Source organism: Astatotilapia calliptera, chromosome 16 (assembly GCF_900246225.1).
Source record: "Astatotilapia calliptera chromosome 16, fAstCal1.2, whole genome shotgun sequence".
Classification (NCBI taxonomy): Eukaryota; Metazoa; Chordata; class Actinopteri; order Cichliformes; family Cichlidae; genus Astatotilapia; species Astatotilapia calliptera.
Window position 1 is genome coordinate 15,129,044 of NC_039317.1, and position 26,078 is coordinate 15,155,121.

The following is a 26,078-nucleotide window of genomic DNA, read 5'->3' on the forward strand; positions in this document are numbered from 1 at the left end:
TCTCGCGTTATTTGGACACAGCTGACCGCTTGAAGAAATAAACCAGGCTAGGCTAACAGGACACATAGTTAGCAGCAGCACGGAGAACAGGAACACAGTCGGGCTTCAGCTCAGTGGGGAGGGGGGGGAACAGTGGAGACCGGACAGGAGCGACTCTTTCCCTTCCAGCAATGCGGACACTGAGTGTCTCCTCCAGCTAACGTCAACGGCGTCCCAACGGGCAGGGACTGCTCCGAGGCGACGGGAGATAAAAGGCGACATCAAAAAAGGGGAAGGGTTAGCTCTGTTTCAATGTTATTGTCAATTCAGAACCACATATGGTCACAATGTCCTGCACTGGCAACCTCGTTTGGGATGTAAACAAACGCCTAATTGGATACAGCGAGCCTAACGCCATCAGGACCAACTATTTAGGTAAGAACAAAGCAATGCCTCTTTACTGCTAACGCTGACATGTATGAAGAAACGTGTAGGAGCAGTGTGCATCTGCAGACTGTGTGTGTGCTGCAGAATCACAAGAAGTGACAGGAAGACTGTGTCCCAGTCCAAGACACTACCTGCTTAATAACAGACAGCTGCCGCTATCCGCGCTCCCCCGTCCCCCCAACCTACACAGTGTAAACACAGCCTGCACCTTTTATTTATAGTGAAGGAGCTAAAACAGTACAAAGACGAGGTTCAGACTTGTGCTTAATTTGTAGCAGTGCGGGCCTGTTCATCACATCATACAGACATAATGTTACTTTTTCAAAGGAAATGCAGTGTAGATCTCATTTCAGTGCAATCGCAGGATTGTGCAATCATCTGTAGAAGGCACCCCCATATATAGTAGTCTGAAGTATATCCCTGTAATGGCACAAATAATGCAATAAAAGCAGGGTTCAATCATGTAATGCATTTATGAGAGGCTGGTGCATTAAAAATAAAAGCGCTCTGAGTTTGGCAGGAGTCTGTTTACAGTAGAAAGTGCTGACAGCATCAGGCTTTCTTTTCAAGACACTCACAGAAACCGATGTGTCATTACTGCTGCGTGAAAAGGCCACAAGGTGCTGAAAGTAGCACAACCAGCAGGGCCGGGAAGGATTAGAAGAGGAAATTAAAATGGTTTAGTTTGCAATTGTTTGACTATCAAAATAAATGAGCTAAGATGACATAATGATGATAATAATAATAATAATAATAATAATGATATTTTTATTCATCGTTACAGCCAAGAAATTCCCATGTTACAGCAGTCAAAACATTTAACACGCCACATAACCAGAGTTTACATTTGACAAAGGAAAATGGCTCAGAAAGGTTAAATTGTACAAAAGAAAGGAACACAAGGAAAATAAGTCCAGCTAGTAAAGATGCTATAATAATAATAATATTACATCTAGGTAACAATCCAAATTGCCTATATTTACAACTTTCGAGCACTGATGCTTTTTACATTACGTGAGCATTTATCAGTAATACTACGTCCTTTGTGCGTTGTAGCATCATATCCATATCCATACACACATACACGTGTGTGTGTGTGTGTGTGTGTATGTGTGTGTGTGTGTATATATATATATATATATATATATATATATATATATATATATATATATATATATATATATATATATATATATATATATATATATATGGTAAATATATATATTATATATATTTACCATATACCATATGGTAAATATATATGGTAAATATATATATTATATATATTTACCATATGGTATATGGTAAATATATATATATATATGGTAAATATCTGGAAATGGTGAAGGCGAAAATATCTCACACTGAATGAAATGCAGCAACTTATTAAGGTTTTAATGCAATTGTAAGTAAAAGTAATAGGACTGCATAATTTCAGTCAATAAAATGTGTCGCAGCGCTGCACTGCGTTGATTATTTCTTACATCCTTGGTTCCTGCAGGCAGAAACAGCATTCCGGTTCTGCTCATCACTGATCTGCTAGGAAATGTAATCATTGAATTTTAAGGCTTTCCTCTTTGCTGCTGCATTAAATGCATTTAAACTTGGGGGGAAGATATTTTTCTATCATATATTTCAGTCTGTTTATTTTTTTTAAAGTCCTCTGGAAAAGACTTTAAAAAAATAGAAATTTTAAAGTCCTGGTTGCTGAAAGTTGCTATATTGATAAATTATTCAGTCATAATTTGAATGTGTAAAGGTAGGTCTCTTTTTTCTTTTCTTTTTTTTTTTTTTTTAAAGTGCAGATATAGTTATTTTCGAGTGTTGGTTGTGAGAGCGCAGTGCAGGAGAACAGAGGATGTTGCCCGTGGTGCACTCGGAGAGCTAAAACTGTCAGAAAGTCTGTACCTCACGGCTTTATAAGCCCATAGAGGTGGGGCAGGTGCCTCAGAGGTTTAGTCAGTCCTGTATTTAGCATGTCTGAGAGATAGTCAGAGCTGTTGTCGTGTAGAGGATACATGCTGTGATGTGTGGGTCACAGCTCCTGGAGGATAAATTTAGCTTAGAAGAAGCGTTAGAGGGGAACAAGTTGGGGGTTTATATTCAGCTGAAACTGAGAAACGTCCCGTGAGGTTTAAAGTCTTCTATATTGTAGGGTTTTCCTAGAACTGTGATAGGAAACGCCTAAGAGATGATTCATATAACTAGGAATTACTATTTTTACTCATCTTAAGTTACATCATGCTAAGTCATTTTATTTATAAGAAAATTTAAGCTCAACAATTGTTGACAAAAGCTGTATAGGTAGAAGAACAAAATCGTTTAAAAAAAGAAATTACAAATAAATGATAAAGAAAACAAATAACAGGCAGACTTAGTGCATTTTAAAAGCCAACCACTCTTTTTCGAGTCTGAGTCTGCTTCATGACTTCTCTGAGTCTGGTTCATGAGGGCAGCAGCCATCCCTCTCCCTAGCCACCTGAGGGGGGGATACTGAGGCATTCAAAAAGTGAGGTTGTTCAGGCAGAGATATAATCTCTCCAGTGTGTACTTGGTCTTCCCTGGGTCCTCCTCCCAGTTGGAGGCAGAAACACCTCAACTAAGAGGTGCCAGGAGGCATCCCAGTCAGATGCCTACACTATCTCAACTGCCTCCTTTTAATGTGGAGGAGTAGCAGCTCCATTGTGAGTCTCTCCTTAATGACGAGTGCCTCATTCAGCTCTGAGGGAGGGTCCAGCCACCCTGCAAAGTAAGCTCATTTCCTCCAATTGCATCAGCAATCTCATTCCTTTGGTCGCTAGCCTCAGCTCATGGCTAAAGGTGAGGTTTGGGATGTTGATCGACCGATAAATCGGCAGCGTTGCTTTCACGCTCGGCTCTCTTTACACAGAGAGGCAGATTGGTACGATTCTGGTCCAGTCCATCTGCCAGTCTCCTGCTCCCTCCTTCCCTCACTCGTAAACAAACCCCAAATACTTGGACTCGTCCACTTGGTCCAACAAGTGGGCAATCCAGCTTTTTCTAACTGACAACCAAGGCCTCAGGTTTGGAGGTGCTCTTATAAAACCTTTATAAAACTTCAGTGGAAGCTGGCGGACCAGGCTCGATGAAGCCACTTAGACCAATTTTTCTGAAAAAAAGCAGAGACAAGTTTGATTGCACTGTTTTTTGTGTGTGAACATTTTTAAACAGAATGTAAAAAGTCTTGCATTTGATTCTGTGAACTGATAGCGAATCTGAGTATTGTTGCAGATTTAGGCATGACTGTACTTAGTACATTACTCATTATTAATCCATTTATAGGTGACGTGACTGTGCTTGCGATTGGTGATATCAGAGAAGCTTTTGAAGTGAATCACTCCCAGACTATTTCTGCAACATTCATAACACCTGTTGAAGCAAGTTAAGGCTCTTGTTAGTATATAAGCCACCAGACTTTTGCAACAGCTCACTGAGTCATTTCATTATTACTAAAGTAGTTAAAAATATAAAGGAAAACATAAGGAAAGCAGCTACTTTATTTTAAAATTAAATATTTCTGTTTTTCTTCCCTTAAAGGCTGTTTTCACACTGGAATAATGTTTTTATTTAATACAATAAATGCTTAATTGTGACAGCAAATTCTTCTGGATTAAAATAGTTCACCTTTATAAAAGAAAAATATTAGCACAAAGAAGTTTATTGACTACTGTTACATGGGGTTTTAGTTTTTGAGGTGACTAGTAGTTGGTCCAACCACACTGACTGACAAAGAAGAGTCCATAAAGTATGATCAGTTCTTATGGGAGCCTGTGCACTCACCCCATCAGGGATGTGAAGACATTGCTGCTCAGCGTCTTGTAGCAGATGCTGCCGTTTCTGCTCATCATTTGTGCAGTACTGCTATAATAATGATCAGTGGCCTGATTGCTGCTGCTGGATGAGGACATTAGCTTTGGCACAGTTTGCTTTTCCCTGTCAGGCTTCACCCTTTAAGTGACAGTTTGCAATGATGAAGGAATGTCTTGCTTTCTCTGGTAGTCCTTTGCTGACATTGACAGTGAAACACACCGCCCTGGCTCACATTGGATGTTAAGGAATTCACGATGTGTGTGTGATCTTAAAACAACCGCGTCAGCGTTGTTAATATCAAACATGTTATTCAGGTTTATCTGAAGCGTCTCTTCCTTTTTTATCTGAGGCACAGGTTGGTTATTTCTTCCTTTCAGGATTGTCCTGATTGTGCTGGTTTCCTTCCAGGCCTCCCAGTAACATTTTCTTTTAGTCTGGACTCTCACCTTCTCCTAGATGTGATTACTGAGTTTGATTCAAACATGCAGATGCTTTTAACGGACTCCTTGCAGGTAGACTTCCTGTAGGCCCTACTACATGGTGAGCCATGTTGGTGTTTGTCAAAAAAAAATGAGAGTGACGAAGTTGTGAAACTCATAGAGGGGAAGTTGGGAACAGCAGATAAACTAACGGAAATTGGGCTCATAATAAATGAACGGCTTTTTGCCTTGTCATGGGTATTTTCCCATTTTCACTCAAATCCTTGGATGTATTGTTGTTGATTGTCTTTGAGTTGATCTTACCACCGTTATTGTGGATTTCCTCTGTGATTGTCTTGAAGTTTATTAGTGGAAACCCGGTTCCACCATTAGAGGTTGAGCCAATTTTTAAACGTTTCAACGGCACCCTTGAACGTCTTTCCTTCTTCCGTGTGTGTGACTTTTAATAGAAGTAGTTTGACATGTGTGGCTCATTCAGGGTGTGCGCTTATTGGCCTGAACCTGTTGATGGAGATGCTTGTGATGCATACCAGCTTTCTGTGCACAGTGTGATAAATGTTATTGGATCCAGGAGACTGCCAAATATAACCACCTTATCTGGATTTCTTATCTTTTTGTTGACGACATGCCTTAGATAGTGAGAAATCCAGCTGTGCTTGCACGCAGATGATCAGAAAAACAGAATTTTATAACTTATCCATCAGGACGACCATATTGCTGTTCATCATGCGGTGATTGTAACTGAATGAAAAAACTGCAAAACTGATGACTTTAGAAAGTGAGACCCTGACCCTGAAGCTGTTTGTTAGAATAGCACGTGCTTTGAAGAACACACATCCTGTTGCTACTTATCCAGAGGCCTGAATCTTCCTGTGATTTGCTAATCAGGTAATTACTTCAGTTTCCTTCCCCTTTGTGTGTTTGACTCTTTGATCTCTTTTTGTTTTACTGTGTCCTCTTTACCTCCCCTCCTGTAAAACCTTTCAAATGCCTCCGGGTCACTTACGTCTCTGTTCTTTGTGTTGGACTACCAATAAATATCATGTCAAGGTTTAAATTGCTTACTCCAAAACTGTGTTTTAATATCTGCTATTTGAATTGATTTCTCGTCCAGTTAAATGTCATTTTGTTGCTAAATTAATCAAACACCTGGGAAATCTTAGGTAGGTGTGTGTGTGTGTGTGTGTGTGTGTGTGTGTGTGTGTGTGTGTGTGTGTGTGTGTGTGTGTGTGTGTGTGTGTGTGTGTTTGCCCTGAGGTCACAATAGAAAGATGTTCACAAAAATAAGATAAAATATTAAGGGTTGACATTGTGAACTATGGAACCACTGTTCCTGCATTTCGAGTCTTATTGCAGAGCGGTTTTGTTTGTACTCGCCTCGTTTCTTCCTGTTGGTGCAAACAAGGCTTCCACTGCATGAATAATGGAACACAAGCTACAGAGCCACTGTTTAACGTGACATTTTATTCCTGTTGCACTTAAGTGAAGACTGGTAGATAAATGCGATTCAAATGAAAGTTTAAAGCCTGACAGCCTTCTCAAATCTACATGTTTCTGTTTTCACAGGTAGAAGAGAATTTGTCCAGAGGCTTAAACTCGAAGCAACACTGAACGTACACGATGGCTGCGTAAGTGCCCCACATTTTTATCCGTCTCTTCGTGTTTATTGGTTGAAGTCCTCTCCCTGCCAAACACGCCACGTCACTTTTTCTCAGCTTGCTGGTGGAGCCTTGAACAGATCAGATCAGGTCAGGTGGTTAATTCCTCTGAGAAACCTGAAGCTGACATAACAGTCACACGTCCTGTCACACTACAGGGCAGGACATCAGCCTGTCCAAGACACCACAACAAGCATTGCATGCATGCAGGTCTCAGGAGAGCTGCATTAAAGTGCAGCTCTTAGCCACAATGATTGAGATATTATTATTGCATTTTCTGAATATGTTAGTTTGCGTTTAGTTAAGTAGCTAAGAGCTTCTGTATTAACACGGTGTATGTTTTGTTTTTGTCTTGGACTCTACAAGACTTGTATGATTCATTTCAAAATAATCTTTATTTAGCTATACTTGGCCTTCAGCCATGTTCTGAAATGAGCCGTTTTAGCTCCTTTACTGATTGACTGTTTCTTATAAACAGATGACTTGAACAAGCAGGGGCTGTTGTGCTCATTGTCAGTCTATGAGGGATATCAGACATCCTGACATTAAAGCATCCAAGAGTGGAAAAAACAGTCTGAAACGCAGCATTCAGAGCAGCCTGAAACCCCAGCTGTAAGCTCATAGGGATTACTTGTATATACGCTGACCTCACTATTTAAGGCTTTGGCCATGGCCAATATGAACATCCACCTTTTTAACAATGTATATGTGACAGAAAACAATAAGTGTAACAGGTCCACTTTAAGTTATTAATCAGATAAAGACTTTCTATTTGCACCACCTAAAATGTGTCAATTTAGCAGATTTTAGCATCAGAAGAATAATATTAGTGAATATGAATTATTGTGAATACTTTGATTACTTTTTATTATAGAAATTTTAAGCTTGGAGTTACAGAAGTTTTTCAGTGGACACCGTGAGATACCTGACCTGTTCTGACTCTGCACTGTACCACATTACACGAGATGCTAACCCTAGCCTGTGTTTAAAAATGCCATCACAATAAATAAATAACACCATTTCCTGCCTCATCTGTCACCATCTGTTAATCTTTCATTAGGTGAGGAGGGGCCTCACCTACACTCCACCTCAAATCTAACTATAGATGATGTGCAGCGTCTCAGAAACCGAGTCAAACATGTTAAAAACCTGATTCAGACGTGAGGTCTGCATGTAGGAATACACGCAGTGTAATGTCTCAGCAGAGGCAGTCTGACACGATGAGGCGCTGACGGAGGCTGCAGGTGTTAATGAAATATTGATCCACAGAGTGACAGCAAACACTGACCTGATGCATCACTCTTCTTTTGCTGTTCCTTAGATCCACAGCTAACTCATTCTCTAGCCTTATGTTGGTGGTTATTTCAGTTGATCGAACTGTTAATGAACCTAATTTGAATTGGACGATGGCATCCATATTTTCTTACTGATTTGAAGCAAAGGCATTCAGGGATTTTCTTTGTTGCTGATGCTTAACAAGCACAGAAAAGACAATAATATAAATGTAATTGTGTGCAGGGACATGCCATTTCTTGTTATTCGCTTCTCTGATAGTAATTCACATTCGTCATGCAGAATCCTCTCTCACGTGTCCACATTTTGGGGCTGGACTGAGTTACTTATTTATTTTTTAACTATTTGTTTTACATCAATCTCGTATTACATAAAATGAAGAAATTCAACAAGTCGTCACGTTTATGAAGCTGTAATGAATGGATGTCGGAATTTAACTTGCGTTTGTCAGTGTACACACCATGTAAGCGCTCTCTCTGATCTCTCCTCAGGTCAACACTATATCATGGAACGACACGGGCGAATACATCCTGTCAGGGTCGGACGATACCTTCCTGGTCATCACCAACCCTTACAACAAAAAGGTTGGATGAATGGATGAACACCAAACTGATCATTTTTAACTGTTATTCTTTGCATAAATGGTCAATTAGCCATAAAACAGGACAAAAAGCTTAAATTGGCAGAGCACAGTTGAGATACTAAACTAAAGGAATTATTTAATGGATGGATGTTCCACAACTGTTTTTGTGAGGGATGTCCACCCACTGAAGGTTTGTTTCGCTGGGACAAAAATATCCCACATTATTCTGAACCTTTTTTATCTGCCCACATTTTTCTGAAACAGAAATGTGGTGAATTGGAGGGTGGTGCTAGTCTTTAAAACTGGGATGCTGAGCAGGAATTTGTATGGTTTTTTTTTTTGTTTTTTAATGTGACTGTTATCTAATATAGAGGTAGGAGATCTCCTGGTCTGTGTAGTTGTCTAGTTAGGTTAATCTAAATCAGGGGTGGACAATTCCAGGCCCGGAGGGCCGGTGTCCCTGCAGGTTTTAGATGTGTCCTTGAACCAACACAGCTTATTTAAATGGCTAAATTAGCTCCTCAACATGTCTTGAAGTTCTCCAGAGGCCTGGTAATGAACTAATCATGTGATTCAGGTGTGTTGACCCCAAGGTGAGATCTAAAACCTGCAGGACACCGGCCCTCGGGGCCTGGAATTGCCCACCCCTGATCTAAATTAAGCCGAGTCTCCAGTTTGAGTCTGTATTCATCATAAAACTCTAACTCTTAAACATTAAAATTACATAAGTGTCTAACAATCTATGAGAGTCTTGAGTGTTTTCATCTTTGTTATTACAAAAGTGGTAAGAGAAGTTTCTGTGGTTCCCTTAGTTTCTCTTTCTTTGACATACTTTGACTTTCAAATGATGTCATATGAGGGAAAAGGAAAAAAAACAAAACAAAATGTCAAACGCCAAACCTAGCAGCAGAGTCGCATTTTGTGGCTAACCGCTAAATAATCCCAGTATGCCTTCTTGTCTTTGTGTAGTTCATGCTGGGCCTCTTTGCTGTGCAATAAAATAAAAAGCTACAAACAGCTGCCAATTGCATATAAAAAATGGCTGTAATTGCTAAATGCAATAATTTTGTTAAACACCTTGAATTCAGTCACATCTTTATTTATTTGAACTTCCGCTGTGGCAGTGTGCAGAAACAAAACAGCAAAAATGGTATCTGTCCAAATACTTAGGGATCTGACTTCAGCTTGGGTTTAGACAAAGATTGGAAACAGTCAGAAAAAGCATGGCATTGCTCCCAGAGACCACTTACCAGCAACTCTAAATACTACAAATGAACACATTAGTGTCTAAAATTATGTAAATGTGTGCAAAAATCCCCCAGGATGTCAACATTTTATACTCTTTCATCTGCTGATTTGCTGCCTCTGGTCGAGCATCCACTCTGATGCAGCTGTCATCATACATTTCTTCTTCTCTGCTTCAGGTCAAGAAGTCAATACGTTCAGGTCATCGGGCAAACATCTTCAGTGCGAAGTTCATGCCCCACACCAACGATCAGGAAATTATCTCCTGCTCTGGAGACGGCATCATCTACTACACCCACACTGAGAAGAGTCCCGAGTACAACAGACAGTGTCAGTTCACCTGCCATTATGGAACCGCTTATGAGGTGCTGATTCACAGAAGCTGATGAAAAGGGTTTCTCTCTTACTCGTTACCCTCCTGTCTTCTAAGCTTCGCTTTGTTTCTTCAGATTATGACGGTACCGAACGACCCCTACACGTTCCTGTCCTGCGGGGAGGACGGCACGGTGCGATGGTTCGACCTTCGCATGAAAACTAGCTGCACTAAAGAAGACTGCAAAGATGTACGGGTGACATCTGTGATGTTTGTCTTTTTTCTGTCTGTGATTCATCACCAGTCAGGGTCAGGATCAATGTGTTTGTAGCTTTGGGGAGGGATCGATTGAAGAACCATCTTTTTGTTGTGAAACCCTGGCAGGTGCCCTTAAAACCAGATTAAAACAGAGAGGTGATCGAGCTTTTGCAGCAACACTATCAGATCTATGGACTAATCTCCCTCTCTGTGTCTGCACAGCTTAGTTGATATAGTCTTTATTAAAAATGAATTTATTCTCTTTGGGTTTTGGCTCCAGTGTGACATTTTTTTTTTTTTAAATGTTTATTTTTTTCTGCTTTTTAGTGTAGCTTTTCCTGGGGCTATATAAGTTTATATTGTACTGTTGTTTTCATTGAGCTATATAAGTAATCTTTATATAGCCCATTTAAGGAACCTGACCTTGAGTTTTTCACAGTGTTTAGTGTATAAGAGTTTGTGGATATCTTTTTTTTTTTTTTTTTTTTTTTTTTTTTTTTTTTCTCTTTCAAAAATGGCTCACTGGACTTTGTATTCATGCAGGACTGATAATGGACCCCCCCCCCCCCCCCCCCCTCCCTTTCTTACTTCACTGCTTTCTTCACAAACAGCTTTTGGTCTCTCCTCTAGGAAGCGGTTTCTTTGGCTTTAAACCAGCGTGCTTCAGTTGATAGATGAGTGTGTGTGTGAGAGAGAAACCGTGTCCTCCTAGATTATGTTGCATCTTCTTGTATTTCGTGCTCCAGATGAGAACCTGTTACCCTAAAACTGTCAGAAGAGTTTTACCAGCTGCTGTCACCGGCCCCTCTGCCTCCCCATCATCAGCCTGCAGTAGTCAGACCTGGTAGTGCAGTTGCTCCACTTTATTAGGTGCAACTACTTCAGAGTGATACAGCAGTTTGGGATTTGACATCAAATATCTTTAGTCTGACCAGTGATGTTAATGTGGTTTCATAAAGTCTCATAAAGCAACAGAAACACCTCTTGAGCTTCTAAAACTGTACCTCTCAAAATGATTACAGTTGAATCAACACAGGATTTATTGCAGGCATCAGTTTTACATTAGTTTACATCATTTTTAAAAAAAATTTATTCTCAATCAGTGATATCTGCCATTACTGAGCAGAAGTGACTTCCAGACCTCATTGCGCTCTTTCATTTCAGGACATCCTGATAAACTGCAGAAGAGCAGCGACCTCCATATCAATTTCTCCGCTGGTGCCGTACTACCTGGCCGTGGGCTGCTCCGACAGCTCAGTACGAATCTACGACAGACGCATGCTGGGCACAAGAGCGACGGGTAAGCAGCCCTGCACAGTGGACTTAGCCACTCTACACGTCACAAATTCGTTATCCTCGTGTTAATGTGTAGGTAACGCAGCCTGTTGTGGTGGAGAAACTAAACTTGCAATGTCCGTTTTTGCTTTGAATGTTCAACCAGTTTCTCGTTTACATGAAGGCAGCGGGGGGAGGATCTCCCTTTGAGTTTTTGGTCCCAGCCTGCTGTGCCTCGTCTCTTGTTGGACATTTCTATTTTTAGATACTTTCACGAGTATTTTTACTTCTTCCTGTGTGTTTTAAATCCTTCTGACAACTGCTTATAAAAGGTATTTATGGAGCGTTGTTCCTACACAGAATGCAAGTCAGTTTTTTTATTCAGAGACTTTTAAACAGACTGTTTAAATAGTAGGGTGTGAGGCATGCCAACAAGTTGTTTTTTTTATTAAACTTTATTCATAGTTTTTCTAAACAAAGCTAAACAAAACACTTAAATTCTCCCTATCGCTTATCCCACTGAGATTACAAATATAATGGAGAAAGAAAAAGAATAACACTGATTTAATAAATCGATGTGGATATTAATGGGATAAACACAGTACATGTGTATGACGAAAAAAGTATGGACATTTCTCCTTAACTCAACAATAAGTTTGAGTATACCACAATTACATACACTAACAAGACCAGCAGTAGCTTCGTTATCATAGTGACCAGGTCGATAGATCCAGTTATTAAAAGATGGAGATTTGTCTGATTAATTATTGAATAAGTCTTCGGGCCATTTCTCGGCAGTGTTGCTACACTTCCACCAGGAGTTCAGTGTTTAGATAATGAGGGTGGATTATTACTCTGGATCCTACTGTACATTTTAGATGTGTTGCTCTTTGTGCCGGGGTCTAAATCTAGTATATCGCTAATAATATTATTGGCCAGCAAATATGGGAGAGTAAAATGTTTTAATAAGAAAAATTCATATTTATGAGCATCTGTAAAACTGTCATTTGGACTGTTATAACTTTTGTGTAATGCCTGAAATAACGAGTGTTCCTTAGAACACAAATACATCCTTAAGAAAGTGAATAAATAAATACAGACCATTTTTGTGGCAAGTTTGAAAACAACGTCAGTTTGAGACAACGAGAAAAGACAACTGTTCACCACAGGAGAAACGAAGCATAGCTGATTGATGCAAACAGGTTTTCCAAACTGGAACCAGGTTTTTAAGGTGCGTTCTACAACAAGGTTAAGGATATGAAGTTGTTTTCCTTTGGCCTTTGTTGATCTCATTTAAAAAAACAAACAGTTACTGGATTGATATCCAATCCCCTGCTAGCGCAGACAGGACTTTGATTTTTTTCACCTCAGGCAGAAGTCCAGTCTATTAATTTGGCTGTTCGTGTTGCCCAATAGACTTGGGTACTTCTAGACACGGGGATGGCATGGTAAACCTTTCATCTTGATTATATTCACTCCTCCAGTGACTAATGGGCAGTAAAGCTCAGCACGCCAGCTCTTGTTTTGTAACAGAGTTTTAAAATGATGTTTTTAGAATTCCTTTTAAAACACGTGAGTTTGATTCTCAAGTAGGTAAGTTGTGTGGCTTGAACGAAAGGGAAAGGATTAAAATCTGACCCAAATTCCAACTGACTGACAGGATGTGTATCTAATCACATCAGTAACCCTTTCCTCGGCTCTAAAGGCAGTGGCTATGGATTCTATAGAGGAATAGTGAAAAACAGCAACGCTGCCAAGTATCGCAAAAACAAACAGCCTGAAACCTCAGAGTTGGTGTGCAGTAAAGCCAGTGGTGAAGACTAGATTGTTCTGACCCAGGTCAAAAATGTTGAACTAAACCAAACTGTTTTTCAGCACAGTAAATAGACATTTCCATTCAACACATTCAATTGCTTTTGACATATCATTTATATCAAACCCACCGAATCGTCTGGACCAAATCCACAAATATAATTAAGAATCTTGTTCACCGACTCATTGGCTAAGTTGCACACACTCTCTCATTTTTTTTAGGTAATTACATGGGCCGGGGAACCACGGGCATGTGTGTTCGGTTTGTTCCCGCTCACCTGGCCAACAAGTCGTGCAGAGTGACCTCTCTCTGCTACAGCGAGGACGGTCAGGAGGTGCTGGTCAGCTACTCCTCCGATTACATTTACCTGTTCAATCCCAAAGATGACCAGGCTCGAGAGCTCAAGGGCCCGTCGGAGGAGAGGAGAGAGGAGGTGAGATCCCAATGGGAACTTTTCTTCTGTCATTCTTTTCTCCCAAACTGTGTCTTTTAAAGGTTTATATCGGTTCAGACACTGTGCTGTCATTTAGACAGTTTTCCATTATTCCAAGTGTGTAATAATTGATCTACAAAATAAAAATCTGCCTTATCTGTCAGTCTAAGGCAAAATCCAAAAATATTTACCACTTTTTAAAAAATGGGTAAAATACCCAAAACAATCAAGAGTCTCTGTCTTTTCTTGTTGATCAGCTGACTGACTACTGGAGTGTAGATCTCAAGTTACATGTACAGAGAAGGTTAATGGAGGCCTCACATGTTATGTCTCCTGTTAAGAGTGCTAACGGCCTTTTGACTCTATAGAAAATAAACATAATCACGTCTGGCTGAGCGGAGGTGTCCATGCGGCTGATTTTTGGGGGCGAATAGGACCGATTGTTGTAAACAGAACTGACCTTGTTGTTGCTCCTCTGGGCCCTGCAGACATCAGTGCTAAATCTGTGGTGGCTGATGCAGTGCAGGGAGGGGAGCAAATGACCCTGAGAAAAACAAACCCAATACAAAGAAGGAAGAAACGCACTGAGGATGGAAACAGCGTCATGAATTACTGCCTGATCTGTTTGGCTCTTAGTTATATTTCCTTTGTTAGTTTTGAGATTCAAACAACTGAACAATCAAGGAAACTGCGTGTTTACGCTCGGTGGTGGTCTTCACGTGTGTCCGAATGTGCTGGGTCACGGTGCCATGGCGAGTTCAGCTGTGTCTAGATGCAACCACCACACGCATTCCTTTCCAAATACAGCGAGCGACGCAGGCAGCGTTCCTCAAACCACCAAAATAGTTCAGGCTGATTTTGGGGCAGGCGAGGAGCAGTGTTCCTTACCCCCTCTGTTTTCCTCTACCTGCGACCTTGTTTGTTTAATCCTTTTATCTGATTTATTCAACTGTCTTTCAGCTTCTGCTCCTTTTCACCACCTGTCCACACATTTCCTGACTGAAGCGGTGGATAGTCCCTGCTCTAAGAACCTCTTTTTCCTATTTCTGGCTCTCAGCCTGTTGCAGCCAGGGGGACTGGAAAGTGGCAGGCAACCTCAGTCATGCTGCCAGGAGGAGGGGGTGGGGTGGGGGGAACACTTTAAAGAGGACACTGATAGAGACGAGTAGTGTTTTGCTTTGGCAGCGCAGCTATTTTTGACCATGCCTTGACTGACAAACTGCTAATCTCTGTGAATGTGTGTGTGTTTCCACAGCTGAGGCAGCCTCCAGTGAAGCGCCTCCGTCTACGAGGTGACTGGTCTGACACTGGACCCCGAGCTCGCCCTGAGAGCGAGAGGGAGAGAGATGGTAAGATCACAGTATGTGCTCCTGCTCGTCTACAGCGACGGTCTCGTATGACAGGCCCGACCTCTGACAAACTCTGAGAAGACTCCAACCTGTAAAATATATTTTTACATACTGCTCAAAACATTAAGGGAACACTTGCATCACACATTGGATCTCTTAGGAACGAAATCCTCAAGTTTGAAATCTTGACTGCCATTCAGTGGTAAAAATCATCAACTCTTTGAGGACTGGGTTCAAAATCACACCAAAAAGTTAAAGTTGTTCAAGCGTTTCCTTCATTTTTAGCAATATATTTTCCCCATATTGATTTTGTAATCTTAGACGAAGAAGAAATCAGGCCATAAAACTGTCTCATCACCAACTCTGCAACTTATGAACATAACCAATAAAAAGAGAACCAACAGTGCAGTGATCTGTGGTAAATGCATTTAAATCCCAGCTCCCATCTTATTGAACACTCAGAGCACTTTCAGCACAAGCTACATTCACCTGGTAACGGGCTCTTTCATGCAGCACTTTTTCTCTTTGATGCAGTGCTTTCTCTCTGGCGCAGACACTCCCACTGATAATACATCTGAGTTTTTAGGGTTCACTATCTCGTAGAGCCAACCTGACCTCTGGACGTCCTGCTGTTCTTCCTGAGCTTCAGTTCTCTTGATGCATCCATCAAGTTTACCCTTTAAACTGAACTGGAGCTCAGAGTATGTAAACCTGATTTAAAGTGTTTCCTTTAAAGTTGATATAGTTGATGCAGAGTGGCCCAAACTAGACACAATAGCAATAAGAGTGAACAAACATCCAACTAAAATAATGGTTGGGTTGAAAAATGGTAAAAAAAAGCTCTCGGGCAATAGTAACAGCTTATATTTCACATATTCAGGTGAAAATGTGTGTAAAAAGCTGAACTTCTTTATAGTGTATCAAAGTTTGCTTGGGTCAGAGAGAGTAGAAACCTCACTTTGAGGCAAATGACTTGGAGCGGTCTCCTGCTGCAGGGTTTTTTCCACCATAGATGAACGTAGTTTAAGTTGTTTAATCTATTTTGTTACTGTGGTTTATTTTGTTCAGAAATAAAATTTAAAAAAAATCAGTCAAATGGAGGAAAAACTCATCTTCGGGTTTCAGGTGATGACTGTTTCAGAGTGCTTTACTTTGTTCACAAGTTGGGTTTTTTTCTTTTCTAGTTGGATTTCTTGTTTGTCATTTTTTGGGGATAAATTTTCCCTAAATTCTCATATATTAAATTAATAATTTGTGTAATGAGTCATCCTTGTGCAGGTCTTAATGAGCCTCTGCTTGCATATGATCAGTTATGATAAGCAGTTTCTTTTGAGTACAAATACTCCAATTTTTTTTTTTTTCATTTCTATAAATATGGACTGTGTCAAAATGAAAAGCTTGACAGGATCTAAAGACGTTTTCCCTTTTTTTTTTTTTTTTGTTCCAGGAGAGCAGAGTCCGAATGTGTCTCTGATGCAGAGGATGTCGGACATGCTGTCCCGGTGGTTTGAGGAGGCCAGTGAAGCCCAGAGTAGCAGAGGAACCCGACCTCAAACGCGGCCCCGAGGTGAGGCTTCAATACTCCGGCCTTCAAACGGGCCGGAGTAACTTCAGTAAGACTGACTGTTAAGAATCTTTCTGTGATAATAAACCGTAAACTAGCCAAAATCTAAAATCATTGCTTGATTTATTTATTTTTTGTCTTCAGGTACAGCTCTTCGTCCCGAGGGGACGTTGAATGCTCCAGCTGCCGCAACAGGCGACTCTAGTCAGGAGTCCAGCGCCCCCGAGAGGCCTGTGGGGACGGACTCCCCAGAGGTACCTGCCAGTCCCGCAGCGGCCACCACTGCGCCCATGCCTAAATCCACCTCCTCTTCCTCCTCAGGGTCATCATCAACAGTCACAGCACCTCCTCCTTCCAGCTCATCATCAGTGGAGACCTCGGCCACTTCTTCCTCCCCTCTCACGTCGTCCCCCGACTCAGAGCAGCGGAGTCAGGGTGACACAACTGGGACCCCGACGGCCACGCCCACCTCTGAGCCCGCACTCTCAGGTAAGAAACCAGGACCGCACTCGCACTCACTGTTCACATGTAAGCCTTCAGTCCAATGAGGAGGGTTAACTGCTCGGTGTATGAGTGTGTGTCCGCGTGTGTGTATGTGTGGGTGTGTGTTCATTGGAGCCACTCCACTCAAGCAGCAGCCTCACTTCACTTTATTTTCCTTCAGCATCCTGTTGTCCTCCTCCTCCTGCTTGTTTATTTCATTTTTGCCCAATTCTCTGTGCCGAATCTTCTCCTCACATCCTCCGTCAGTCTTCTAATCGTGCATCCACTCTTCCTCTCTTCCTCTGCCCCTTTGTCAGAGTATGGTCCTCATCGGCTGCCCATAAGTTTAGTGTGTAGGCGTTTGCAGAGGTTGCTCCGGCTGGCTGACCCACCTGGACGGGGTCGGCGAGCGGCCCCTTCTCCTTCTTCTTCTTCACCTTCTTCTTCCTCTGCAGCCCCTGAGAGACAGTCGCAAAGAGCTGCTACCTCTGCCGCTGCTGCTCCTGAGAACCAACCCTGTACAGGTTACCCACCCCTCCGAGCTCATCAACCCTGCAGCAATCCCTCCATAAGGGCTGCTCCCCTGCCATTAACCCGTCCCCGCCTTTTAAGCAAAGACAGCCATGTCTGTTGTAGAGAGGCTCCAGAAAGACCCAGTCTTGCTGTTACTGACCACTAACCACACACTGATCTTCCCCGCTCTCTTATTATTCACCCCTTACTTCCTCTAAACTCCAGAGTCCAGTGTGTCGCCTCTCCACTGTTTGCTCAGCCCTTAACTCACTAATGCTCTCACTCCATCTTTCCACTTGTTGCTTGAGTTTTCACCTGCAAACTCTCCTGCCGGAGTGGCACCAGACGGTATGAAGCTTTGCTTTGGCCTCATGGTTGTTCAACCATGTTTGATGATATAACTTGCCTTTTTTTTTTGTTTTGTTTGTTTTCTTCAATGTCATTGGATAGGTCACATTACTGGCTTCACCTACTGCTGATGTTAAAATTAAGGTTATTTCCATCAGTTAGTGTTGCCCGTTTTGTAAATGTGTCTCGATACTCAAAAGCCGGTGGACAAACAGAAAAAATAAACAGACATAAGTGATTTTACTTGCTTGAGTTGAACTAAAATGCTTGAAACAAAAAATAATAATAATAATAATAATTTTTTTTTGAAATGCTGGAGTGAAAATAAGCAAAAAAGCATCCACTTTGGAATCCACAGACTGACTCTGAAGGAGCTTCGGAAAGACCGCAAAACTATTGCTCGGTTTTCCTATTTGCAACAATTTGTAACATTTCAACAGATTTTTTTTTTTTTTTTTTTGGTCTGTGCACGAGCGCAAAGCAATAAAGTAAAACCCTCGAATCAAATAATGATTATGTAATATATGTTTATTAATAAGTTATTTTTTAAGTTTGTTCTGCTTCAGTTTTAATGTGACAGCATTTAGTTAACCCGAAGAGCTTCTCTCACTTTCAGCTTTTTTCTCTAAAAATGTAGGTACAACTTTAATATTAAAGATATAAACCGATTTTTAAACACACAACAAAACTGGCTTTACATAATGAGGCATCTGTTATGAAAGCTTTTATTGAACACGTCATTGTGCAGTTCAGTAGACACAATATTTAAATTGCTTCTTCTCACTTAATTGGCTTTAGTTGGTCACAGATATCTTGGAGAAGTGTGTTGTGTAGCCAGCAGACAAACAGATGTTATTGGGTTTTTTTTCTTTTGTTGTTGTTGTTGTTTTGTTGTGGCAAGCCCAAGTAAGCACTTCTTGATGGTTGGGATTTCCAGGTTCTACATAACACAGCAGATATAAAACATTTCTTTGCACATCTGTAAAAAGCATGCATGAAAATCATGTTCTTGTTTCCGTTCAGACTTACTAATCGCTGATTCTCACTGAGCTTCCCCAACACTCTGTAAACCGATCACAGCTGTTATCAGATGAAGGAGCTTTTTTATTTTTGGCTGATGTGAAAGCTCTTTCTGCTTGGCCTTGGATTTATTTATTTATTCATTTATTTTAAACATGATTTAGAAGTTTTTAACCCGTGTGAGCCCTCACGTTTGACCTCTTTGTTCAATGTTTAGTTGGTCTCATTTGTGTTCCAGATTCCCCCTCGTCTGTGGTAAACAAACAGCTGGGATCCATGACTCTTGATGAACAGCAGGGTGCGTCTTTCCCTTCCCCAACCCCATTCCCTGACCCTCACCCTGCCACTCGCTTTGTCTTCTCCACCTTCTGTCTTAACCACTTTCCCTCATCCTGTCTCACTCCACTGTTTGTCCTCCATCGATTTCATGTTTTTGTTTTCTCTGTATCCACTGCTTTACTGTTCAATATTCTACTGTCCAGATGTGGATGTGTCTGACTGTTACTGTTGCTCTGGCCAAAGGATTTAATACAATTGTTTAAGAAGTTAGAGCTTTGAGTAATGTAATAAACAATATCTCCAAAATTCAAATGGATGACAAAGAAAAGCACTACTCAGACATATACATTTCAGTGCTCTCTGCTGAACCATCTGTGCAATATTTAGCTTTTTCTAAAATGCCCTACTACGTCTGACATTTCTCCTTTGCAATGATTAGCATTGGTAGTCAGATTTAATGTGGCTTCATCTTTAACTGTTCAGTTTTATTTGTATAGTGCCAAAGCAAAACAATGGTCTTTCTAAGGCACATATGTTGTTACATAAACACTTCACAAGAACCCTGAAAAGCCCCAATGGTTCACTCTTGATTTCTCTTGATCAGAGTGGACCATCTACACAGCTTTGTTTAATTTGAAAATAATGTCATATTCAGTTTAATTTAAACGTTTTACTTTGTTGTAATTTAAAGAGGATAATTAAAAGTGGATGATGCTCATCTTAAGCATGATCAGAGATTTGGATATTGAGCTATCTTAGTAATTCTAGGCTTTAGAATATGCAGGTATACCTATGATCAGTGCTCTAGGGTTCAACAACTTGCACAGTAGTAAAGTCCCCTTTTGGTATCGCTGATGGTTGATAAAATCCTCACTGCGCACCACATAATGCACAATGTGCCAAAAAAAGGGGGGTCAGAAAAATCTTTTTGTCTCATTTCGTGATGGTGGATCAGTGTAACTATTACACTTACACACTTACTTGACTTCTAAGAAGCCAGGCATAAGCCTATGTGCATGCCCAGACACGCCTGTGCTGCAGATGTTTATGTGTGCAGATGCAACTGGGAAAATGGAGCGAGGCACATTCACTTTAATATGACTCTCATAATAATGATAAGTTAATGGATCACTGGGGAAATTACAGAAAATGATTGCTTTGATTGGAGCTATCACTGCTCACGATCGCCGACATCATCCTCCATCGGCACACTCCCAAGCTCCACCCACCTCCTTCTGGTTGCTAGGGGCAGCCAATCAGTTACTACTAATAAATAACTTTTCTAACTACTCTAGGACAAAGGTCTGAGTCCAGAGGTATTTATAATACTTTTTATATACAACACCAACAGTATAATATCAAGCTACTTTGTGTGTACTGTATAGCTTTATATATGAAGCACTACATCTGTGATTATTTACAGTGCATACTGACAGAGATATAGCATGTAGCATCTTAGCAACAAGTCCCTCTTTGTCCTCCAGCTCAAATTTTCATCTTCCCTGGAAACCTGTTCCTTTTCTTCAGTGTAGCTAGCAGCTAACGGGTGTAATGACCCTTTAGGGCCTTTGACATGTGTGTGTTTGTGTGCGTCTTGTGTCTTGCTGTTGTGGCTGTCTGTCAATACGTGTCTTTTACGACGTGTCCTTTGTGGTTTTGTCTAACGTTTGCTGCATGTTCCCATTTCTGTTTAATGTTGTTTATCAGAGGGAATGGATGCAACACAGAGTTGCATATTTGTGGTGTGTTTTTAAATGACCAACTGCACACTGCAAACGACAGGAAGAGTTACTTTTGATCAGAGTTTTAGTCTGTACAGCCAGTGCGTCTCAGTAAGCCCCCCTTGCTTGTTTTGCCTGTGTGTATTCTTCTTCCTCTCTCAGTAGCAGCCGAAGCTACAGCTTCACCTGCTGATGAATCTGCTGCTGCACCAGCCAGCAGCATCCCATCCATCTCCACCTCTACTTCCACCAGTCGACCCAGTGCAGCAGAGCCTGTCCTCAGCCTGCACTACAGCTCAGAGGGAACCACCACCAGCACTATCAAACTGGACTTCACTGATGAGTGGTGAGTGATGGCCAGTGGGTGTCAGCTTTTTAGGTTGAATGTGACATTATACTTGGATTAACTTTATAATCTCATATTTATAATGCTCATATCTCCTCCTCTGTATACCTGTATGTCAATACAATAAATGACAATAAAATTTAATTTGGCTCATGTTGACCTTCAGATAAATAAGGTTGACATGATCATTTAAATCTTCATACGGTGCTTTGTATACGTTTGTATGTGTTGACAACACACACCATGCTTGTGAGAGTCATAGTTTTTAAGTTATCAGGCTTTTTGTCAATTTTTTTGACAAATAAATCAATAAGTTGACAGTGAAGACGTTGGTGGATGTAAGCCAAACTTTAATGGAGAGTTAACATGAACCCACCTTACACCCTGACAGAGTTTTATCAGAATTCATTCAGAACTTTTCGAGCTGTCTTGTTTACAGACAGAATGAAAAGCAAAGGTCTCCAGTGCAACTTCACTCATTCCATTCAAATTCAGGTAACTCAATAGGAGTTACCTTCTTATAGTCGGGGCAACTGCATGATACTTGTGTCTTCCCATATTTATTTATTTTTTTTTCCCCAGATAAATATGAGTAATTTTCAGGAAAAAACACCCCAAAAGGACTGATGGTAACTCTTGTTCTTCCACTACAGGAGCAGCAGCACGTCCAGTTCGATGGGCAGTGGAGGCCCCAAAACATCAGAAGCTGCAGCTGTACAGAGCAGAGAGAGTCTGTCGACAGAGAGCTCGGTATCAGAGCAGGGTGAGTCGTCTCCTACAGCATCATGAAAACGCCTCGATCTCAAACATTGTCTGATCTAGAACAATAAACATGACACAATGAAGGGCTTTCTGTATTCCAATCCTGATTGCGATGATATGAGTTTGCTGGCTTCCTCCGTAGAACCAGCATGTGATGCCTCCTGCTCCAGTGCCCCCAGCAGCTCAGCAGCTCAGGTTCCAGCAGAGGGCTCCTCTGAGGGAGACAGCATGGCGTCTTCGCCGCAGGAGAGGAGTCAGCCGGAAGGTACAGAGGAGAGGTCAGGGGGCTGTCGGCGAGCAGAGCCCTCTACAGAGGAGGGGCAGGAGGGCGTGGAGGGCCAGAGTCAGCCCGCACGCGGCAACCAGGACTCTGATGACAGTGATGATGATCCTATTCTTATCCCCCCCTCAAGGTTCAGAGGACAGGGGCAGAGGTGTGTTTGAGAGCATAATGTTTCTTACTACAAGTAAGAAAAACTCTGTTTGAATGCAGGTGATCATTTCGCATTCCTTAGTTCAGTTAAAAAGGGGGTGGGTGTGCCGATTTTAGAATTTGTGATGCTTTGCTGTTGACTGTTTTACTACAAATATAGATTTAATTCCAGAGGATCTGCAGTAGGAGATAGGATGATCAGGTAATCTGTTTGCATTGGAAAGTGAACGCATCTAATGCATCAGGAGTGTGACATGCTGCGGAGCATTTAAAATTAAGAGCACAACGTGATGTGCAGTAATCGGATAACTTCTTTTCTTTTGTCTTGGTTTGACGGTTTCTCTCACAGTGCACTAATAACACACACAGCTGACTGTAGAGTGCCGTGCATGTGAGTACTGACTCCACAAATGGTGTGAACAGAAGCATCACAGCTGCATTTTGTGTAGAACAGATGGAGAAGAAATGAGTGTCATGCATGAAATCCTTGCAGAAAGGAGCCAAACGAATATAAAACGGACACATTTACACACAGCGAGGTCAAAGGTTTAAACAAAAGTGGCATTTTCATAAATTTCACGCTGTATGCCATCTCAGTAGATTTGAAATGAAAGTGGCAGCTCATGAGCACTTTTGGCTTTAATTTGAGGGGATTGAAAAAAATTATTTAACCGTTTTAGGACTCAAATGTAGTTGAACATGTAACTAAATAACCTGTCCGCAAATTATTTTTTTTAAAGATAAAACATATTTGATTTAATTCGACCTTTATGGTGCCTTTTGCAGAATATTCAACTCTTTACCTTTGGAAACTTGATCAAAGTAGATTTCCTCCCCCTGGTGGCTCATCCTGATTATGAGCACAAAGCTGTCGAGCTGACTGACAGCCTCTGACTGTCGATTCACTAAGAACTTCCTTTCTCTACTAGGAGATTTGGATGTATGCAGACTATTAATGCCCGACTACCTTGCTACCTCTGTGCAGACCTCCCCATGTGGGGTGGCTGTGGCTCAGGTGGTAGCGCAGATCAGCTACTGACTGGAAGGTTGATTCGATCTTTGGCTTCCCCAGTCTGCATGCCAAGTATCCTTGGGCATGCGGCCCAAGTTGCTCTCCGATGCGTCCATCTGTGTGTGAATGCTTAGATTGCACTTAAGTACAGAAGGGAAGTGCTTGTATGAGTGGGTGTGAATGGGTGAATGAGGCATGTTGTAAAAAGCGCTTTGAGTACTTCCAGGAGAGTAGAAAAACGCTACATAAGAATCAGTCCATTTATCATTTACCCATCACCTCCCTGTTACACCCCCTACCTGACGCAAGCCACTAGTTCCAGAAGAGCTTCTGTCTGTAGTGAAGAAATTAATAATGAAATGAGATTGTGTGGTTATGTAACGTGGTCTTCCTTGCAAAACAATTTTGCAAGGAGGCAGAAGAAGAGATGGGAGAGCGTCTGAGAACTGGGATTGATGGAGGAAGCCAGTTGCTGTCTCTGCAGTCGTGTTCCATGACTACTGGATACGTGAAGGAGACCATGAAGACGTGATCTTTACTGCATGTGGCTGAGAGTTCTTCACTCGACCAGACGTTCTGGTGGTGGAGTTCTTCATCCTGTAATCATCCAGGCTGTTTATTAGGCCACTCGTAGTGTCACAGCCTAATGGTGGCCTGTTTTCCTTTCATTTAGAGCTTCTTTGAGCCCGTGTTATGGTTTTACTGCAACAGCTTCCAAATGCAAATGCCAAGAATGGAATCCCCTCTAGACTATTTATTTATTTGTTAAATTCAAGTAGTAATAACATATTTTTTCTATGCCAATTGAGTGAATTATTTAGTTGACAACCCCAAAATTAGGCAGTGTGCATAATTCCATAAATGCTAACCCATTACCTTCCTCAAATTAAAGTTGAAAGGCTACACTTGCTTTATGTCTTTCTTGCCCCCTCTCTCTCTTTTATTTTTCAGATCTATTCTGGTGGCTTGTCTGGTCAAAATTATGAAAATTGTATCATTAAAACATTTCTGGATTTAGCTTTGTGTACAATACTGTTACAGTGTATATCTGGTTGAAGTCACTCTAAGGTTGAGAAGAACAAACTTTTATTGGCTTGAGTCGGTTATGATGGATCAGGCAGGTGCTTTCGCTTGCAAGTGGCTGCTTTCTCGCTTGGAGCTTGTTTGTTACAATCTTGTTAATGGTTTTAAAAAAAAATATCCGTGTAGCTTGGGTCTGAAGCATGAGACTTGAGGCAGCACTGACAGCATGGGTTTGTTTGCTTTCAGGCACGTGTATGAGTCTGGGGTTTCTTTCTTCTTTTTTGTTTTGTTTTTCTTAGACAATCAGCAGCAGCTCGTATTCAGGAGCTGTTCCGCAGGAGGAAAGAAAGGAGGGAGATGGAGGAGAGCGAGACTCAGAATATCAGGAGACCTTCAGTCAAAATGGTCTACAAAGGCCACCGCAACTCCAGGACAATGGTATACCTCGGGCCACGCGTGTTGTATTAGTCTGAACTCATATTAATCCATTGGCTCTGATATCAGTGTTTTAACTGTTGTCAGACTGTGAAATTTGAAGAGTACAGTTTCCAAAATACTCAATGTTCCCTTTTAACTGTGTGTAGATAAAGGAGTCATGTTTCTGGGGCAACAACTTTGTGATGAGTGGTTCAGACTGCGGCCACATCTTCATTTGGGACAGACACACCGCAGAGCACCTCATGCTACTTGAAGCCGACAACCACGTGGTCAACTGCCTGCAGCCGCACCCTTACGACCCCAGTGAGTCCCGCGGATGTCCCGCCTGAACCCGGACGATGTTTCTTCACTTGTTGACATTGCTCTCATTTCCTGCTTTGTTTCAGTTCTGGCTTCTTCAGGGATAGATTATGATATCAAGATTTGGTCGCCACTGGAAGCATCGCCGTCTTTCAACAGAGTCCTCGCTGAGGAGGTAGAGTCAACCCACAGAAAAGAAAAGAAAAAAAACCAAACCCACCGTAAAACCTTTCTTCTTCTCTTCTCGTCAAGGTCATCACTCGGAATGAGCTGATGTTGGAGGAAACGAGAAACACGATCACAGTCCCGGCCTCTTTCATGCTTCGAATGTTGGCCTCCCTCAACCACATCAGATCAGGTACACACACACACACACACACACGCATGTAGCACGCTGTTTTTGTTAGACCAATCTCAGCCTCTCTTTAATATTTGCCTCTTCCTCTTTGCAGATCGAGTAGAAGGCGATCGCTCCGAAGGCTCAGGCCAGGAAAACGAGGACGAGCAGTAGCCAGCTGGAATTTTATTTTAAAATAAACACTATTTCTTCTTGCTGTATAGCACCTGAAAAATACCCGAGATTTGTACAAGTATAGTGTAGAAAAACTTCCTTTTGAAAATTAGTGTAATTTCTAGCCCCTTGTGTTTTTTAAGAAGACTTTCTTACTGATGTGTCTGTATGAGGATAAACTATATTTGTGTGAATGTAAAGGCAAGGACGTCAAAATATAAGTGTGAGGAAAAGTGGTGGCTGGTGTGAAAGTTTAAGTGCAATATTATTTTGTTAGGAGAAGGTGAGCTTTGATCAGTGTTAACGTTTGACGTTTTTGAAACTGTAGCACAGCTGAGAAATGTTGATGTGCTGCTCCGGCAGTTACGCATGTGAATACAGACATAAAGTAAAACACGGATGCTTTAA

General features: G+C 41.5%; 1 protein-coding gene across 5 annotated transcripts; it reads left to right on the plus strand.

Moving 5' to 3' along the window:
- dcaf6 (ddb1 and cul4 associated factor 6) lies at positions 1–26,068 on the plus strand. Of its 5 annotated transcripts, none has more exons than XM_026143726.1 (21): positions 1–414; positions 6,264–6,325; positions 8,140–8,232; positions 9,656–9,841; positions 9,926–10,039; positions 11,212–11,347; positions 13,357–13,568; positions 14,824–14,917; positions 16,365–16,484; positions 16,626–16,970; positions 17,282–17,488; positions 19,084–19,143; positions 21,008–21,191; positions 21,845–21,954; positions 22,096–22,387; positions 22,547–22,588; positions 24,721–24,859; positions 25,006–25,162; positions 25,246–25,334; positions 25,412–25,517; positions 25,612–26,068. In XM_026143726.1, the coding sequence occupies exons 1-21, from the start codon at positions 318–320 to the stop codon at positions 25,668–25,670; spliced, it is 2,904 nt and encodes a 967-aa protein (XP_025999511.1). In that variant the 5' UTR covers positions 1–317; the 3' UTR covers positions 25,671–26,068. The 5 variants fall into 5 exon arrangements, with proteins under 5 accessions (XP_025999511.1, XP_025999513.1, XP_025999514.1 ...); XM_026143728.1 differs by having other exon boundaries at positions 22,559–22,588; XM_026143727.1 differs by having other exon boundaries at positions 2–414; positions 21,011–21,191.
- Positions 26,069–26,078: the final 10 nt, after the last annotated feature.

Bases quoted from the DNA above. Each gene is read 5' to 3' on its own strand.
- dcaf6 (XM_026143726.1), top strand. From the start codon at position 318: ATGGTCACAATGTCCTGCACTGGCAACCTCGTTTGGGATGTAAACAAA. The intron at 25,335-25,411 runs GTAGAGTCAACC...CTTCTCGTCAAG, and splicing joins ACAGAGTCCTCGCTGAGGAG to GTCATCACTCGGAATGAGCT. The intron at 25,518-25,611 runs GTACACACACAC...TCCTCTTTGCAG, and splicing joins CCTCAACCACATCAGATCAG to ATCGAGTAGAAGGCGATCGC.